The sequence below is a fragment of the Pinus tabuliformis genome, chromosome 5_1 (assembly GCF_031772625.1).
Source record: "Pinus tabuliformis cultivar Carrire ecotype Pingquan chromosome 5_1, CPIR1, whole genome shotgun sequence".
In the NCBI taxonomy this organism is placed as follows: Eukaryota; Viridiplantae; Streptophyta; class Pinopsida; order Pinales; family Pinaceae; genus Pinus; species Pinus tabuliformis.
This window is the reverse complement of record NC_142305.1, coordinates 143725585-143744023: the sequence shown is the minus strand read 5'-3', so window position 1 is coordinate 143744023 and position 18439 is coordinate 143725585. Positions and strand designations below refer to the sequence as shown.

The 18439-nt window shown below is 34.3% G+C and overlaps 1 protein-coding gene across 1 annotated transcript; it reads left to right on the top strand.

Annotated features, from left to right (window-relative positions):
* Positions 1–9069: 9069 nt before the first annotated feature.
* Positions 9070–9735, top strand: LOC149163821 (uncharacterized). The gene has a single exon (XM_089429270.1). The coding sequence runs from the start codon at positions 9070–9072 to the stop codon at positions 9733–9735; it is 666 nt and encodes a 221-aa protein (XP_089285396.1).
* Positions 9736–18439: the final 8704 nt, after the last annotated feature.

Genomic DNA, 18439 nt, shown 5'->3' with positions numbered 1-18439 from the left:
AAAATTTAAAAAACATAATCATGTTGATCATCAAATTACTCATTAGAAGAGTCTATGGGTGTCGAATCTTTAGCACTCGACCTCGACAATTTGAAATGTGGAATGCAAGGGATGTGTTTCTCGATGCAACTGAGGTGAGCATTTCTTTGTTGGATTTGACATTAAATGATTGAAATTCTCTGTGAATTTCCTAAAGATCTGTGTTTGGCTTAGTTGAACTGATAGAGGAGGTCATCATAGCTTTAGCCACGATATTTTCATTATCCAATATAGATATACAATCTATTGAAACTATGTATACTGACCGCTAGAATGGCGTGGGTCTTGGACTAGGGTCTAACACTCAGCTAAGTCCATGTCAGTATTCTCAGCATTCTATTTTAAATCTGACTCCCACCTTGAAATTTTTGGAATATAATCCTAACATCTACATTTATTTTTTAGCCTAAGTATCCTTGACTTAGCCACATGCACTAAAAATCATGTTCACACTTGGCTTTTGGTAAACTAGCTCAATGGACCACCTTTCCCTTGTTTTTTGCCTTTAAAGGCTTAATATTATGGAAATATTGGTCCAACCACTTTCCTAAACCATTTAGACATCTAAGTTCATGTTCACACCTAACCACACCTCATCCACTTGAGTTATTTGAGGATTGGTGCCCCACATGAAGATTCCCCCTTAAATAAAGGGATTTGGTCCCCCGGACCATTTTATCATGTTTTAAAGTTTCCTTCCTTAGGAAATGCACCCCTCCTCATGCTTTCCTGGTGGCTGATAATTGGCATCGGTTGTCTTGAGTCATTGTTTCTATTTTAGGCCTCCCTTTAGCTTTTCTTAGCCTTTTCTAGTTTTTTTTCTAGTTTTTTCAGTTTTCTAGATTTAGAAATTTCTATATAACCATCTCCCTTTGGGATTAGAGGTTTGGTTGCTCATGTATTACTATTGTTCATTAATTTAATACTTTGATTTTATGGAGAAAATTATTTCTCTCCTCTCTTGAATATCAACAAATTACTTGTGTTTAATTTAACTAGAATTCTAGATCTATCGGAGTTTATGCAGGAATTCTACAGAATTCGCCTGTCGGGCCTATCGAAGCATGTTGAATTGATAGCCTTGGGTGGCCTCCCCAATCATCGTTGTGATTCTGCATTGCCCCTTACCCCTAGTCTGTCTGGGCTAATATTGTCAACCACCACGACCCCGACCACTACTCTGGCTCCGGTCTTGGCCTCCCCGCTTTATATTTCCTCTATGCGAGGAGGGTCAAGCCATGAATTTGTATTGCAGACCACACAGGAATGCATGAGACCATAATTTATGTACCACAAACACTCTCACCCAAGAACCTAACCAAAATTGAAACCAACTTGCAAAGAGACGTCCTAGTGAGATTGCCTTATGAAACCCGAGGAAATACAACCCTATAAAAGTAAAATGACATAACACAGTATGAGAATAAGAAGAGACCCATGAAACAAAGCATTCCTCATATAGTATACCCACCCTCAATGCAACGGGCCACCCCCTTCTGCCCTCGGTACAAAAAACCCCTTTGAGGTTAGGACTATTAACCATTCATTCGATTTCCTCTTTTTATTTCCCAATATCAACCCATGCAGGTGTTTTATCTCAAACATAATTAATTGAGATAAAACCCATAAACAATAGACACTGACTAAAGTCCCATAATCATTCAGAGAATACATAGACATAAAGAAAGCAAAATGTTGTAATAAACAGAGAGAGTACGGACATGCGCAAACCATCTACCAAAATTATAATTTCTTTCCTCCTACACATCTCGGGAGTCTTTGTGACTTTCCCATATGACCATCTTAGAAACATCCATCCGAAAAATTAAGATGTAACAGTTAAGCATGACAAGAAGGGTGTGCCTAGAGGAAATGAAGAGGACATACCTACAACAATCGCTCACGGGTCAAGAGGCGAAGCTCGGTTGGAGCATTCCTTTTGTAGTCGCCTTTGAGGTTTCAGAGAAGTGGTTTACATTGACACCAAATAAATTAGAGCTTTTTAGACAGACCCCACAGGTGTTCTTTTTGTTCGAGGCCCACGCCCCACAATACCTTTTTTAAGGTTCCTTGCCACCTTGCGCATGTAGAGAAGTAAGGAGGGCCATCCATCATTATGTTTCATAATTGCAATGCATATGGCTTGGATCCCACAAATGTCAATTCATGGGCTCTCACCCCAATTGGGGGTAGTAGTTTTTTTTTATATATGAAATTGATATGAGGTGTTAAATTATTTTTGGAAAGTATAAATTTTAAACATCTTACTCACATATTTTTTTTACTTCTAATTACTAAACATGAAATTATATGGACAACTAATTAAATATGCATAACATATTTTTCTTCTTCTTTATTATAGTCTACATTTCTTTTCTATTTAGAAAATATTTTATTTTTATTTTTAAGAGAGACAAAACATACTTACACATAACCTCAACAAATTGCAAAATAAATGTATCCACTCAATAAATTTTCATTATAAATTATAAATTATTTTCCATTTTATTTAATCTTATTTAATTTTTATTATGAAATGTTCTTCTTTATATTTATCCTATTTTAAATCATATATTGTTGTGTCTTTTCTAAAAATTTATGATATAAAACATGTTTAATTTTTTTTTGCGCTTTATCCTAAAAAAAATTCTCATACATATCTTTAATATATAGATTTATTATAATTTTAAAATTAAATTATTATTATAATTTAAAAAAAAATTAAATTATTATTATAAAATATTTTTTATTATTACGATTTCTAGTATTTCTAATAAGCATTTTATTATTTTTTAAAAATATTTAAAATTTCCTAAATTACAAATATAATATCAATATTAAATCAATGTTTACGTAGATGTTTAAAGCAACGTCTTCTTCAGATTTTAACTATATCCTATCTATTTGCTTTTTATAAAATAATGCAGTTATTATCCACCTTATCAAATATTAAATACAGTTATTATATCCCAATCATAAATATTGGGCACATAAATTTCAAATATTCATTGAATAAACTTCAATTTAAATTAACTTTAACATATATTCAATTTAAATTAACTTTAAAATATGTTAAAGATATTAAAAATCTTTAGACTTATAATACAATGATATTTATATAAATTATAATAATATGACATAATTTATTATGTTTAATTAAAATTCATTTTTCTTAATTTAATTTTTATAATTATATATGTAATTTTTATAATTTAAAATAGGTTAATTATAAATAATCTATTTAAAAGATTACTCTATCAATATTTTAAATATGAGATTTCTTTTGTAATCCAGTATAAGGGGATGTGTAAGTTTGTTTGTATATCCTTGTTTTTTTACATAAAAATAAAAAAATAAAATTTATGTTTTAAATAGAAAAATAATGTCCACTGTAATTAAAAAAAATGAATATGCTGTAAAGTAATTAGAAGTAAAAAAAATGTGTGAATCACATATTTAAATCTTATACTTTTCAAAAATATTTGAACAAGAAATTTAAATAAACTATTTGAAGATCTATGTTAACTGATTTATGTCTATATCAACTTCATATATCTATATATATAGAAAAAAAAATAAGTTTTTATAGTTAAAATTTTATTGGTTTATTGGTGAAAGAGTTCTGAGGCTCGGTGAAAGAGTTAAACACGTACCTTATATATTATTCACATATATTCTTCATTGAAAGAGTTCTGAGGCTCATTGAAAGAGTTAAAAACGTACTCTATATAGTCTTCACATATATTCTTTGGCCTGTGGGTTGCGTTGGGCACGGGTGATCTGCAATCAGGTTTGTTAATATCAGGTGCACACATTCCTTATCTTTTTCTTTTTCTAATACATATTTGCTCATATAATTTCAAGTATGAATATTTCACCACAGTTACCAAAGATTACCAAGGGCAGACCTAGCACAGTGACTCTACAAGGCCTTTATGAGTATATAGAGTATTTAGAGAAACGTAGAGAAGAAAGAGAAGCCAAGCTACAAAAAGAGTTAGAAGCCATGCTGGAAAATAAATTTGCATCTCTTGAAGACACGATCCAAAAACAAATAGAAAATAAAATGGAACTACTGGAGAATAAAATGGAGGCAATGGAGACTAGATTGCAGGTTATAGAAAAACAAAACCAAGATACTAACCAACCATCCCAGCAAGGAGATGCCGATACTTTAGAGAGTCTTAAAATGAAAGACATGATTAAAGAACTAGAAGAAAAAGTTAATAGCCGCCTCACCCTAAATAATGTGGTAGATAAGTTAGATATCAAACCAATTAAAGATGAAATGAAAAAATTAATAGAATTAGACCACAAACATAACAAAAGGGCCTTGAACCTTATAATCTGCGGTTTAAAAGAGGAAGTAGATGAGGATACTTTAGCCTTAGCCCAGACAGAATTACATAATAGATTACAAATTGAAATAGTGTGTCTCACAGAAGCAACAATGTTGGGGAAATTAATCGAGAATAAAGGAAGACTAATCCGCATAAAGGTGAGCTCCACTGATCATAAGTACGACATACTTAGTAAAACCTCAAGTCTAAAAGGAATGGGCATATTCATAAATGAAGATCTCATTCCAGAAGATCAAGCAAAATTAAGAAAGGAGGTTCAAAAGGTAAAAGAAGCTAGAAAGGAAGGAAAATGGGCAATAATCAGAAATAAAAAAGCCTTTATTCGAGATAGAAACCAAAAATATAGTAATCAATAGCAATTAAACATGCTCCAGATCCTTTCTTGGAACTGTCGGTGCTTCCCATGGAACAAAGGCCCCAAGCTAAGTTGGATTTCAAATGACGTTGATATTATTTTGCTTGTTGAAACTTGGGAGCACGAAGAATCTAAGGTCCTTAACATAGATGGCTTTACGCTATGGTCTACCTGGAACAAGCAATCCTCCCATGGAGGCATTGGGGGAATAGCTTGTTACATTAAGAAGAACATCTACCCCCATGCTAGGATTTATAAAAACGACCCTCACAACCAATATAATTGGATAGAGATCAGAGACATTAATAATAAAAAGTCCTACATAGCAATATGTTATTCCCCCCCATCAATTCTAACTTCTATAAGAAGAAGAATCTAGATAAAACTAACCCTTAAAATGGTTTACAGAATGATATTTCTAGCCTAAGGAATGACAGTAATGTCCTTTTAATAGGTGACTTTAATGCTCGAACTTCAAACAACCAAGCTATTATTCTAAGCAATCATTTCAACCCTAATCCTCTTTGGTTAGAACAAGACCCTACTCTAGCTAGTAGGTACAAAAGGAGCTTTGAAGACCTCAAGGAAAATTTGTTTGGGTGGGAGCTAGTCAAGCTCTGTAGTGCTTAGGATCTCATAATTTGCAACAGTGTAAAGAAGTGGTCCAATTCCAGCAAGATGACTTGCATTCATGGACTTGGTAGCAACGTGGTAGACTACGTTATTTGTGATCTCCCACTATACAATGAAATAATAAATTTTGACATCTTAAATGACCACAAACCTGACTCTGATCATAGGCCTTTACTTATAACTCTTAATTTTTTCATGCATAGAGTTCCCACAGAAAATAATACTTACAGCCAAAAGAACTTAATATTTGATAAAAATAAAAATGATCTCTTTCTAAATGAATTAAAAACTAATTTGCTTCCTTTATCTAGTATAGACAACATAGAAGACCTCTATCATAATTTTACTACAACCCTCTCATATTCTATTAACAAATTCTCAATTGAAGTTTCAAATAATAAAAGAAATAGCAAAACCAATCCATGGTATAACAAAGATTGTAAAAGTGCAAGGAGAGAAATTAAGGAAACTGTTGATGAATCTCTTAAAATGGACAAGATAAAAATATACAAAGTCCTAACTAAAAGGAAAAAGAGGCAGTACATTCATCAAAGACAGGAGAATCTCTTACACCTCTCTAAGGTAGCTCCTAATAAATTTTGGAGGCAAATTCTGACTAGGAAGACTAAAGATAATAATAAAATTGCTCTTCAAGATTGGAATTCCTATCTTAGAAAGCTTTATGAATCTCCAAATGTCATGGATAATTTGGAAACCTTGCTCACAACAAAAGAATTTTTCTCTTTAGAAGACATTAAGTTTGGGGTTAATCGCCTCGCTAATGGGAAAGCTAAGGACATTGAAGGTTACGAGGTGGAAATCTTAAAAATTAGAGGTCCTGTCCTCATCCCCCACATTCACTAGCTTTTCAATCAAGCAGTCAAGCAAGGGTTCCCTAAACCTTGGACTGAGAGCCTCATTATCCCTATTTTAAAAAGTGGGGATACAAATAACCCCTCTAATTATCGGACAATTATGATCAACCCTCTCTTAGCCAAGTTATATGGTAGTATTTTGGAAAAGAAGTTAAGCATATGGCTTGAAAGTGAAGGTAGGTGGGCTAAAGGCCAAGCAGGTTTTAGAAGTCACCACTCAACAACAAACCACCTTGTTACGCTTAGGATCATTGCGGAGGAATGTCGTAATGATAAATCCAATTTATTTTGTTTCTTTGTGGACTTTAGAAAGGCTTTCGATATGGTTCCTAGATACAACCTTTGGAATAGATTAGAAGAGCTAAAGGTTCCTCTCGAGTTGAGAGCTGCCGCTATAAGGTTATATGAGAATGTAATTGCCAAGCTAAAGAGCAATGAGGGGTGGTTGAAAGATATTAAGTGTAACATCGGAGTTAAACAAGGTTGCCCCCTCTCCCCTACCCTATTTGACATTTACATTGATAAGCTTGAAGGCTATTTAGAGGACGCAGGATGTGATGGCACGATCTTAGATGGGATAGTCATCATCCTTCTTCTCTATGCTGACGATATTGTTCTTTTGGCATGATGCCCATCTGATCTTGATAAGCAACTCAAGCTTCTTAAGGATTTCTGCTCTACCATGGGTATGACTGTTAACACTGAAAAAACAAAAGTTATGATTAAAAATCCAAGAAGGACACTTATGCTAATTTTATGTATGATAATAATAACTTGGAGGAAGTGTATTCCTACAAGTACCTAGGAATTGATATTCATCACAAGCTCAACTGGAACCATAGCATTGAGAAAAGGATTAATGGGGTGAGGAAAGCTTATTTTGGTCTTGAGAATATTGTAAAACAACAAACCTCATAATGTGGGATAAAAAGAAGTTCCTCTTTGAAACTTTAGTCACTCCTGTTATCTTATATGGCTATGAGGTTTGGGGTTGCAGCATCTCCAAAGAATCATGGAGAAAGATTGAGCAAATCCAGAAGTGTTTTATAACTTATAACTTGAAAATTAAAAGTAATACACCCTATCCTATTCTCCTTATAGAAGCAGGTCTTTCCCCTATTGAGAGCCTAGCTATGATTAGGTTTCTGTTGTACAAGCACAAACTTAATAACATAAACGATCATAGACTTCCTAAGCTAGCTTTAAATTCCAGCCAAAACCACCTAAGGCTCAATTGGGGGTGGCATAAAGACACAAGGGCCTGGTTAAACTATTGGGAGATCAACGAGAATGATGCATTGCAAAACATAAATAACATTAAAGATATTGTTACTTCTAAGTTCAAAGAAAAAATGTGGTGTGAGAAAGATTTAGCGGCTAAAAGAAAATTAAGTTATTATAAAAATGTCATCAACCCCACCCTAGAAGATCAAAAGTATCTCTCTATTTTAACTAGCTCAAAGAAGAAAATTAATATAGAAAAGATTAGAACAAATTCTCATGAGCTCCATAGTGAAACAGGTCGTTAGGCAGTTCCTAAAACGCCACGGATGGAAAGGATCTGCCATATATGTGAGAATAGGAATATCAAGGATGAAAACCACTTCCTCTTAGAGTGCCCCTCGTACAACCACATTATATCTCAGTTTCACAATCTTTGTTACAATACTGACCTTCTTAGCCTTTTACAATGTCAAAATAGGCTTCTCTCCAAGCTTTTTGAGAATATGAATAAAATCTTAAATCAAAATAAATAATTTGTTTCTTTAGGTCTGAATCTCTGATAGACCAATATTTGGTCTCAGTGAACGTTAACCATCATCATCATCATCATCATCACTCTATTTAGCATTAAAAAATACAATTTAAACAATGAAAAATAACATATTGTATTTTTCACTCTAGAAACATTTTCACGTAAAAAAATCCCTCTCAATTCATATCAATTAGATCCGTACTTAAAATAGATCTATACTAATATATTATGTAAAGTTTCAAAATTTTTAAATAAACTAGAAATTACCATTACCCTCTGCGTATATTATCATCTTTAGCAAAAACCACTAACATTGATTATGTAAATTCATTATCCATCATAAATACAAACATGATTATTGGGATCGGTTACATAATTACTCTATTGGGTGAACTAATATTATAGATATTATTAAGATTAATACAATTAATTAAAAAAAATTAGGTGATGTAATATACAAAGGGAATGGAAGGATAGCAACCAAAGGGCAATTGTATCAATATATGATTCATCACCCTTCTCGGTTATTAAGCGACTTGATCGTGTTTTAGTCTAGTCCACTTTTGCTGGCAATATGGGTAAATTGAAATCATGGAATCACTCTTCATTTATCTCAGATCATTTTCCGATCTTCCTCGAATGGCCCAGAGAATTTGAGAAGTAGGAATATTCTTTTAAATTTAACCATTGTTGGTTGAAGGAGAAATATTCCGAGGAAATGGTCTAGGACACCTAACATAAAACTATTCTAGGTATTGGATTATCTCATTTGGAAGCCATCAACTTGAAACTTAAACCTTTGAAGTTCGTATATGCAGCAGGGAAAATAAAAAGGAATTGGAAAGGGAATTAATTGTGATTGACAGCCAGATAAAATCCCTTACTGACCCATCGGTACAGGATTATTTTTCTTCGGAGACTAAAAAGAAGATATTATATTTGGAAGACAGAAAGAATCAGATTTTGCAGAATCAAGAAGCGTAGTGGCGCTTAAAGAGCAGGGAAACATGGGTTGCAAAAGGCAATAAAAACATTGGATTTTTGATAACTATGCGTCATTCAGGCGGAGTAAAAATGCTATTTGGTCTCACTGATGGAGAGGGCAATACTGTTTATTCTCACAAGGAAATACAAAATGAGGCAGTTCACTACTTCAGTACATTTTTTAGGGCCAAAGTCAGCGATTATTCTAAGAAACATATGGAGTTTTTAAATCTCTATACACCTATGGTTTGTGAGGAGGATAATGAGATATTGGGGAGGTCGATCACTAATGATGAGATCCTTGTGGTCCTGAAAGCTTTGGCAAGGGAGAAGATTTCAGGACTAGACAGATGGTCAGTGGAGCTCTTCTTGCACTTCCAGGATATAATGATTGACGAGATAATTGTGATGGTGGTGGAATCTCTATATCAAGGCTTGATCCCCGAATTGGTTAATGCTATGTTCTCAGCATTAATCCACCACATTCTTCTTTTTCATAATATCACCCTATTTCACTATGTTTATAAGATGATTTCCAAAGTTATAGACAACATGATTAAACCTATTCTTTCGAAGCATATTTCTTCACATCAATTTGGGTTTTTGGAACAAATACAAATCCATGATGTAGTTGCTATCGCACAAGAATGTATTCATTCAATTAAAACCCATCATATGGAGGGATGTCTCATGAAGATTGATCTCATTAAAGCATTTGATTATGTGGATTGAGAATTTTTCTGGCAGCTTTGGGGTTAATTTTAGTCAATTGGATGATTGGGTGTATATCAATGGTTGCAGTCATCATAAACGAGTTACCAACCACTTTTTTCAAGGCTTCTAGAGTCCTCAGACACAGGTAGGCGGCCTCAAACACGGATATGCCCTATCTCCCTTATTTTTTCTTATTGTTACTAATGGATTAAGTAGAAAGATTAATTAGGTTCGATCTAGGGGTATCATTTCTAAATGTAGGATGTCAAGAAAAGTCTCACTAACACATTTGATGTTCGTCAATGATTTACCTTTGATGGTTAAAGCATCGAGTTCTAAATTGATCGTCTTCCATCATATTATTACAAGCTTTGGAGAGGCTTCAAGACTAATCATGAGAAAAGGGAAGTCAAGCTTGATTTTTTCTATCCAAGAGGATGTAGTGATTTTGGAGATTGCCAAAATATTTGAAGTTCAATTGATCTCTTTGGATATAGGCTTTAAATATTTGGGGTTCTTTCTAAAGCCAGATAATTATGAGACAAAGGATTGGGATTGTATTTTGAAGAAGCTTGACCAAAAGTTGTCTCAGTGGTCCTATAAATGGTTAGCAATGGGTGGGAGACTTATCTTGATAAAGTTGTTCCTCTGGAGCATCTCCATTTATTGGATGCACATTTGTATGCTACCAAAAGAGATTATTAAAAGAATCAATTCAATTATGGTTTGATTTTTATGGGTTGGTTCCGGTAATGCCCAAAAAATCCACTTGGTTTGTTTTGAGGTTCTTGCTAGACATGTGGAAGTTTGTGGTTGGGATATCAATGACTCAGAGAGCTTAAATTTAGCTCTACTAGATAATAACCCTTGGAGGGATTTTAATGAAGTAGAAATTTGGCAAAAAATCATCATGATGAAATACCTCAAGAATAAAAAACTGTTAAGATGGATCGCTGAAGGGGCAAAGGGTAAAAGGTTGGTGACTTTCACCTAGAGAAGTATGGTGAGAGTTAAAAATTTTCTACTAGGTAATTTGAGATGGGAGGTTGATACATGATTGCGAGTGGAGATTGGGTTGGCTTCTATTAAATAATTGATTGGCTCACATACTCTGTTTGTTCCATTTCTTAATCATTTACACAATTATGGACTATACTCTCTGAATCAAATATCTATGGAACAAGGTCCTTTTTCGGTCTCATCGTCTTGTTTGGATGGCAGGGATATCAACATATTAGGATCACTAGCAGTAGAATAGGATGAATATACTCTTTAGCTTCATCTTGCAGGTATCTTCCTGTTGACAAGGGAGGATGTGTTGTCATGGAACAAAAATTATAAAAATGGTCAGCTAGAGGTCAAAGACATATAGTCCTACATTATAGAGGGGAGAAGTTAGGGCACTAATGCCACTTGGTTCCAAAAATCTTGGAATTGGGACATCCCTTTAAAACTGGAATGCCTCGCTTGGTTGGAAGTACATAACAATATTTTAACATGGGATACTTTTCTAAAAAAAGGATTCTAAGAACCTAGGAGATGTTTTTTTATGCTGCAATAACTCTAAAGACGTGACTCACCTTTTTCTCACATGTCCTTATGTGGTCTCAGTCTAGTTAGGGGTCCTACAACGATTTAATATTCAATCCAATTGGGATTGATCCAACCATTAGGAGACTTTCTCACTCATTGGTTTAAGGAGTTTTATGAGTACAAAGCATTACCATTCTACATAATTTGGGGTATATGGAGATCTAGGAACAATCAGATATTTGATCATGAGATGCCAATTTTGAGGGGTACTTGTCTAAAGGTTTCTGCATATTTCTAAGAGATTGACCCTACAAAGGAGCTATCAAGCCGTAATTTTCAGTTGAAGGATGTTTTGGATAAATATCGAGTTGGTTGATTTGACCGGGCATAAAATTTCAATACCTGTGTAGTGGGGTGATCATATCTTTGCAATCTGGAGTGCTCTTCCATTTTTTCTGGTTCAGTGGAGTGGGATATAACAATAGAGCTGAGTCATTATCACTTTGGGGAGTATTATTTTGTGCCAAATGGCTATCTATTGAGGAGATTGACATATCTGGAGATTCCAAATTGATCATTGACTGATTCAGTTTGAAATTGTCATTGGAGTTTCTAGTGTTGATAAACTGGATGAAGAGGATTAGAAGGTTGATCAGTTATTTTAAGAGAACCTCCTTCTCCCATTTTTTCAAAGAGAAAAATCTTTGGTTGATGGCCTGCTTTGATCAATCAACTATCCTTATGCTTATTGTATTTTTTTGTACAAGCCAAAGAATATTGATATACAGAACCATATAGATATCCTTATGCCTTTTGTAACTTCTTGTATAAGATGAAGAACAATGATCTATAGTAACATATAGCAGAGATAGGAACAACTAGAAGAATAGGAAATGTATTTTTTTGGTAAAGTATGTTATATACCTTTGATAGATAGGGATGTAAGTTTTGTATGGTGAAAACACATAGAAAGGTTGATTCCATACTTATAGAGTGTTTGATGGAGACATTGTAGAACTAGGAAAGATCCCATGAAATGTAACTTCTTTTGTTATTAATGAAGGCAAGTGTGTTTTTTCTTCTTGAAAAAAAAAAGGAAAGAAAGCTTAAACATTTGAATCGAATTGAAATATGAGGCTTTTCGATACACTCAAATGAACTAATATGTTTAGTAATTTTTTAAGTTCTTACTATGTTTTGAGGGTTGTGGTGAGTCTATATAATTGGTTCTCAATAAAAATGAATGTGATAATTACTCCAACACTAAAACTTTTACAAATTATCTTTTTATTTTAAAGTAGCTAGAAAGAAAAACAAAATAATAGTTTTTAATGATTTGCTAATAGAATGACTATTGCTGAAGGGAATGCTTTGACCAAACCTCTTGCATTTAATATAGCCAAACAAACTAAACTACCAAAAATAGAAAGTTTGAATGAAGGAGTCTTGGATTGAACTTTGGCCCTATTGTGACAATGTGAAATTGGTCAATTATTTTCACAAGAGTATTTTAACTGATAACCGTCACAAAACTTATTTTTTTGCTTTTGAAGTTTTTAAAATCCCCATCAGTCATAAAGTTATGTGAGGGTTCTGCTTTTGAAATTTTGTTCCTTTCTATTGAATTTTTCCTAGTTGTGTCTATGTTAGCAATATACAAAATAGTCACAAAAGTATCATAGTGACATACAAAAGTATCTATGTCGTGATATGTGGGTTTTAACCTTCTCACGAAGGTTCCTAGGAGGCATCTAGTATGGGTAAGATTATCAAGGATTTGTTAGTAATTAATTAACAGAGCAATGGAACACATAAAATATTGCAAAAACATAAATACAAAAAATCATAAAACAAGAGAGACATATATATGTCGTTCACCCAATTTGGGCTATGTCCACGAAGAAACAACTATTCCTTCCTCTTATATTATCTAGAAAACCGAATGGATACAATCTACAATAAATCCATTGTGCCTTCCTCTTCGCTCTCACAAAGTCTTCTCTCTTTTTCTCACACATAGAATCAGGAAGATAATCAGGCTCCACACCCAATAGTCTTCCCCTAGAATTATGGATGCGGCAGGAAATCTATACAATTGGGAACAATTTGGTAAAATTTGTCTTCTTGGATGAAGCAAGATTATGCATGACAAAGAAGAGGGTTTCTTAGCTCTTATTGGAATTAAAATTTTATGGTGGTCTGATTGCAGAGATGGATCTATTATGGGAAACATCCACTTTCCAAAAGAATATTGACTATTAGGGAATACCTTTCTGATGCATGGCTTGCCATTAGACGTTTTCATAAGTATGATTAATATGGGTGGAGTGGGGGCACAAAGGATCATGATTTTCAAAAGAAGGGTAATTTGGAGGTTCCTGGACTTTCTACAAAGGATGGTAGGACTTACACATCTATATCATGTACAATGGAGGGTACCCCACTCTCTTCCCCTGTATCTAATTTGTTTTCTCATATATCTGTAAATGTTTTGGATTATTTACCAGTCCCTTGTGATTCTATGAATGATGATACACAGAATATTTTTCTACAACCTTTGATTTGTTCTAGATTAGGTCACTGATCGACCATTTTTAAAACTCTGTTTGAACTAGCCAATGTTTCTATCCCTCCAAACTATTCTCCTCTCATGGGAAGTAGGGGTGGTGGTGAGGCTCATATAGACCCTGATATATCTCTTGGTCATGACTCACCCCCTATACAATTTGGGTCATTTTTTGGGGTGCATTCCCCTTCTAATTTTGTTGGGAGTGATATTTTCTCTGCCAAAACTAGGTCACAGACTCATTGCCTTTGACCATTTATAAGACTCTGGATTCTCCATTATTGCCTACCATCAGTATAAATTCCACTAGGAATGTCACTATCAGGAAAAATCCTCAAGGATAGGTAAGTATTTTGTTGGGCGATAACAGGTTGACTAAAAAGAATTTGGACTTTTCTAATGATTTAGACCTTAACGAGGTCTCTATTTTGGATGTTATTGTTTCACAAGACCATATGCCCCCATAGAAAATGTTTCTTGATGAATATTATATTCATTAATCTTAGGGGATTGGGGAACACCCCTAAACGAGATTCTCTCAAATACTTAAATCAAGCCGGTTGGTCCTTTGGTTATTTTGACTCGAGAAATGATGATTTTGGGGGAAAAGGCCAAGACCCTTTTTCTAAAATTGGCCCAAGTTGGAAGATTGTTTTGACACACTGCTTCAGTTTTTTTGGAAGTATGGTTTCTCTATAGAATCATGATTTGCTTGAATTTATGGCTTACAAAATTTTTGCTGATATTTTATTGTCAGGTTTTGTATGTGGTTCTTCTCATTGCATACATATCCTTAATATTTATGCGTCTTACTCCTCACGTAGAGAATTTTGGCAACACATGGATTATTGTGACATCATGAAGATTTGTTCGGTGATAATTGCATGGGACATGAACCTCATGGTCTCTGGTGAGGAATGTTGGGGCTCAAAATGTAAAATGGAAGCTATTGGAACATATTACAAGAATATATTCAATGATAATTTTATGGTGGACACACCCTCTCCCCTATCTCTCTAACATGGAGGAATGGCCGTGCTACCTCAGATAACATTGAAAAATACTTCAATCGATTCCTCATACATGTCAAGGACTTACGGGGAAATTTGATTCACATGAGGTCTTGGGTATCTCCAACTATTCTTTTTTCCCATGCTCCCATCATCCTCTAGTGGCATGCTGATAGACTATGGAAGGGGCTTCCACTCAAGTTTAATCATAATTGGTTGGGGTAGCCATATTTCTATTTGTTGATCAGACAGACATGGATGCATGATAAACACATTTTGGGTAACACATGCATGGAGATGATTTGATCAAAGTTGAGAAGGCTCAAAATGGTTGTTCAGGAATGGGTTTAAGGTAAGAAGAAATTACACTAGTGGGAGTTATGGGATATTGATATGTAGATCATTCGACTTAAGGACCCCTCATATCCTGGGTTCTTGTTTGCATCTCATCATCAAAGGATTATGGAATTAGAGAATTTCAAAGGTATATTTTGTGCCTAGAAGAGGAGGAATGGTGCTTGAAGATCCGTGGTATATGGATAAAGGGCAGAGACAAAAAAGTCCATTTTTTTTAACAATTTCGCCACACGATGTTGGGAAAAAAATACCATATGGGAGATCAGTTATGGCTCAGGTGTGAAACTGTCCAAAAATATAGAAATCCATAGGGAGGCTATCAAATTCTTTGGTAATTTTTTCCAGGTTAGTGAGGCAGAGGATTTTGACAATTAACTGGCTTTTATACAAAATTACCCATGTATGTTCTCTGAGGATGATAACAGGAAAGTGGGTGGTATTATTTTGATCGAAGAGATCATTTCTACATTAAAATAGTTCTCATGGGATAAATGCCTTGGCCCAGACAGATGGATGGTCAAACTATTTACACATTTTATTGACATCATAGCGGCCAATTTATTAAATTTAGTGGAATAATCTAATTGCAATGGCATGACATCAAGTGTAGTTAACACCACTTTTATTGCACTCATCCGTAAATATTCTAATCCTACACATTTTAATGATTACATGTCCATTTATTTATGTAACATCATCTATAAGCTGATATATAAGATAATTTCTACTTGGTTCTGGGAACGCTCATCTGCCTTCATCTCTCTGAAACAATTCAGTTTCTTGAAGCACTGATAGATCTAGGATGTTGTGTCCATTGCGAAGAAGACTATTTAATGTATAAAGAGAAGGAAGAAGGATTTTGTTATTTTAAAATTGGACCTCCATCGGGCATACGAGTTTGTATACAAGACATTTTGTCACATGATTTTGCACAATATTGGTCTTTCCATTGAGGTCATCAAATGGATAATGGTGTGTCTCCTCGTTTAGTTATGAGGTCCTGATTAATGGCATTCCATATGTTTTTTTCCAATATTTCAAGGGCCTACGATGGGTTGATCTCTCTCCTTTGCTATTAATGTTAGTCATTGATGGGATTAGTAGGTATATAATATTGGAAAATTTTGTAGGATTGTTTCTAGGCTTGCATATCATGAAAAAGGTAGCGATGCCCCCCTTATTTTTGCTAATGATTTATTTGTTTTTGGGAAGGCATCATATAAACAACCGGAATGAATTTTCCACATAATTTCTATGTTCAAAGGAACCTATTTTTTATATATGAACTATTTGAAATCTTTGCTCATCCAGTCTACATCAGAGTTGAGGATTATTGCAAACATTGTTGATATTTTTTGGTGGACTCATCCCCTTTAGAGTGTTGAAGAATCTAGGGAAAAGTGGTGTAGTGTGATTCTTCCTTGATAATAATTTGTTGAGTCTTTTTACTTTTCTTGTTAACTTAATCTTATTCTTCTTCTTATTAATGCATATGTGTCTACTTCATCAAACTGCTACCAAAACATAAAAACAAGAACATTAGATGTTGGCTCTCTGTTAGGGCCAAAACCTCTCTTCTCTTGAGAGGAAAACCATTTTGTGAATTTATCTTATTGAAGCTTCTATTGATTAATGCCAAACCCTACACCCTTGACAAGAATATCTTCCAAGCACAAGTCAAGTATTTCCTCCTTTCTGCACCGTATACCCTAGTACTTTGTTTCCCGACACTTTGTCCTCCTTCTTCCAGCACTTCATTCTCCTACTCCTTGATGATAATTTCTATTATGATAGCTCTAGAAGAGATTTCCTAAGTGAACCCTTGTACATAGGATAATTCCGTTCTTCTCTTCACCAATCAAGTTTCTTCTTCATGTAAGATGGAAGACTTGATGTGGTAGTACTGTAGCCCTAAATTATCGCACATGTGGGAGGTCTCGTGGTGTTCTTTGTTGATTTCTCCTTCGTATGTGAGGGTCTCTTCTTCAATTTAATGAGAGGCCTTATAGAACTAAGTTTCAAGCCCAAATGATGAGAAGTATGGTATTGTTATATTATTGCTAATATGTCCACAGAAAGCCCTCCTTTTCTCGCATGTGTGATTGCAGTTTCCCCTAGAAATGTTCCTTGAAACTTCTTTGTTCTTCCTCCTTACTTCGATGCCCTAGTAGACCCTTTTCTCCAGCTTCCTTTGTTCCTCGTTTTCCTTCTTTACTTTGCCGATTTTAGAGCTTAATGAATGTGTTGTATTGGAGTGGACAACCTCTATAAATAGAGGATTGTCCCTCCATTTAGTCTGACTAGAAGGCCGACTAGTCATCTTGTTTGTAGGCTAACTTTGAGGGTTGTTTGGAGGCTGATTTGTTGAGAAGACTTCATGGTGGTGTAGCATGCTTGAAGGAGCTTCTTGATGGTGCCATTGCATAGGAGTAGACTTGAATTTTCTTAGAGGTTTTCCCTTTGTATTTAATACATATTTATACATGGTGTAACATGCCCTTAAGGCCTTCAACATTTACTTTTGACTATTTGACTCACATATAGCACTTAAACTAGTGCTAGACCTATTTCAAGGAGAAATAAGCTCATTGACATAAATTATAAAAATAATATTTATTTTCTTGAATAAATACAAAAATCAAAAGTACATTTATAAAGACCGAACCTAGTTAGATTTCCTTCAACATGGAGGAAGATTTTACATATATTGGCTTCCAATTGAAACCAAACAGAGATTTTCTTAAGGACTCACAATGATTAATAAAAAAGTTTAAAGATATATTATTGAACTGGTCTCACAAATCGTTTTCTATGGGTGAAAGGTTGCACTGGCACAATCAGTACTTTAGAATATATATGTTTATTAGGTGAATTTATATATTCTTTCAAAAGATATCATTAAACATATATAGGAAATTATTGCAAATTTCCTTTGTTTAGCTGCAGAGGGGTGTCATATATATCATTTGGTAAGATTGGATCATATATCTAGGAAGAAGGCATCAGGTGGATGGGCCTAAACAACAAAAATTATTTTGGCTAGACAGTACTTAAAAAAAGTTTTTGGCATGCCATTTTGGGTGAATGCATTTGGCAAAAGATTGTTCAAGGTATATTTCAAGAAGTTATCACTACAGAAATGACTATCGTTTTTCAGAATTTCAGCACCATTGTGTTTTGGGCGAGAATTTAAAAAACAATAGATCGACTGAGTGCCTAAGTAACCACAGTTTACATATGAGCTTTATCAAGGGTT

Coding starts and splice junctions, on each gene's coding strand:
- LOC149163821 (XM_089429270.1), top strand. CDS start 9,070: ATGCGTCATTCAGGCGGAGTAAAAATGCTATTTGGTCTCACTGATGGA.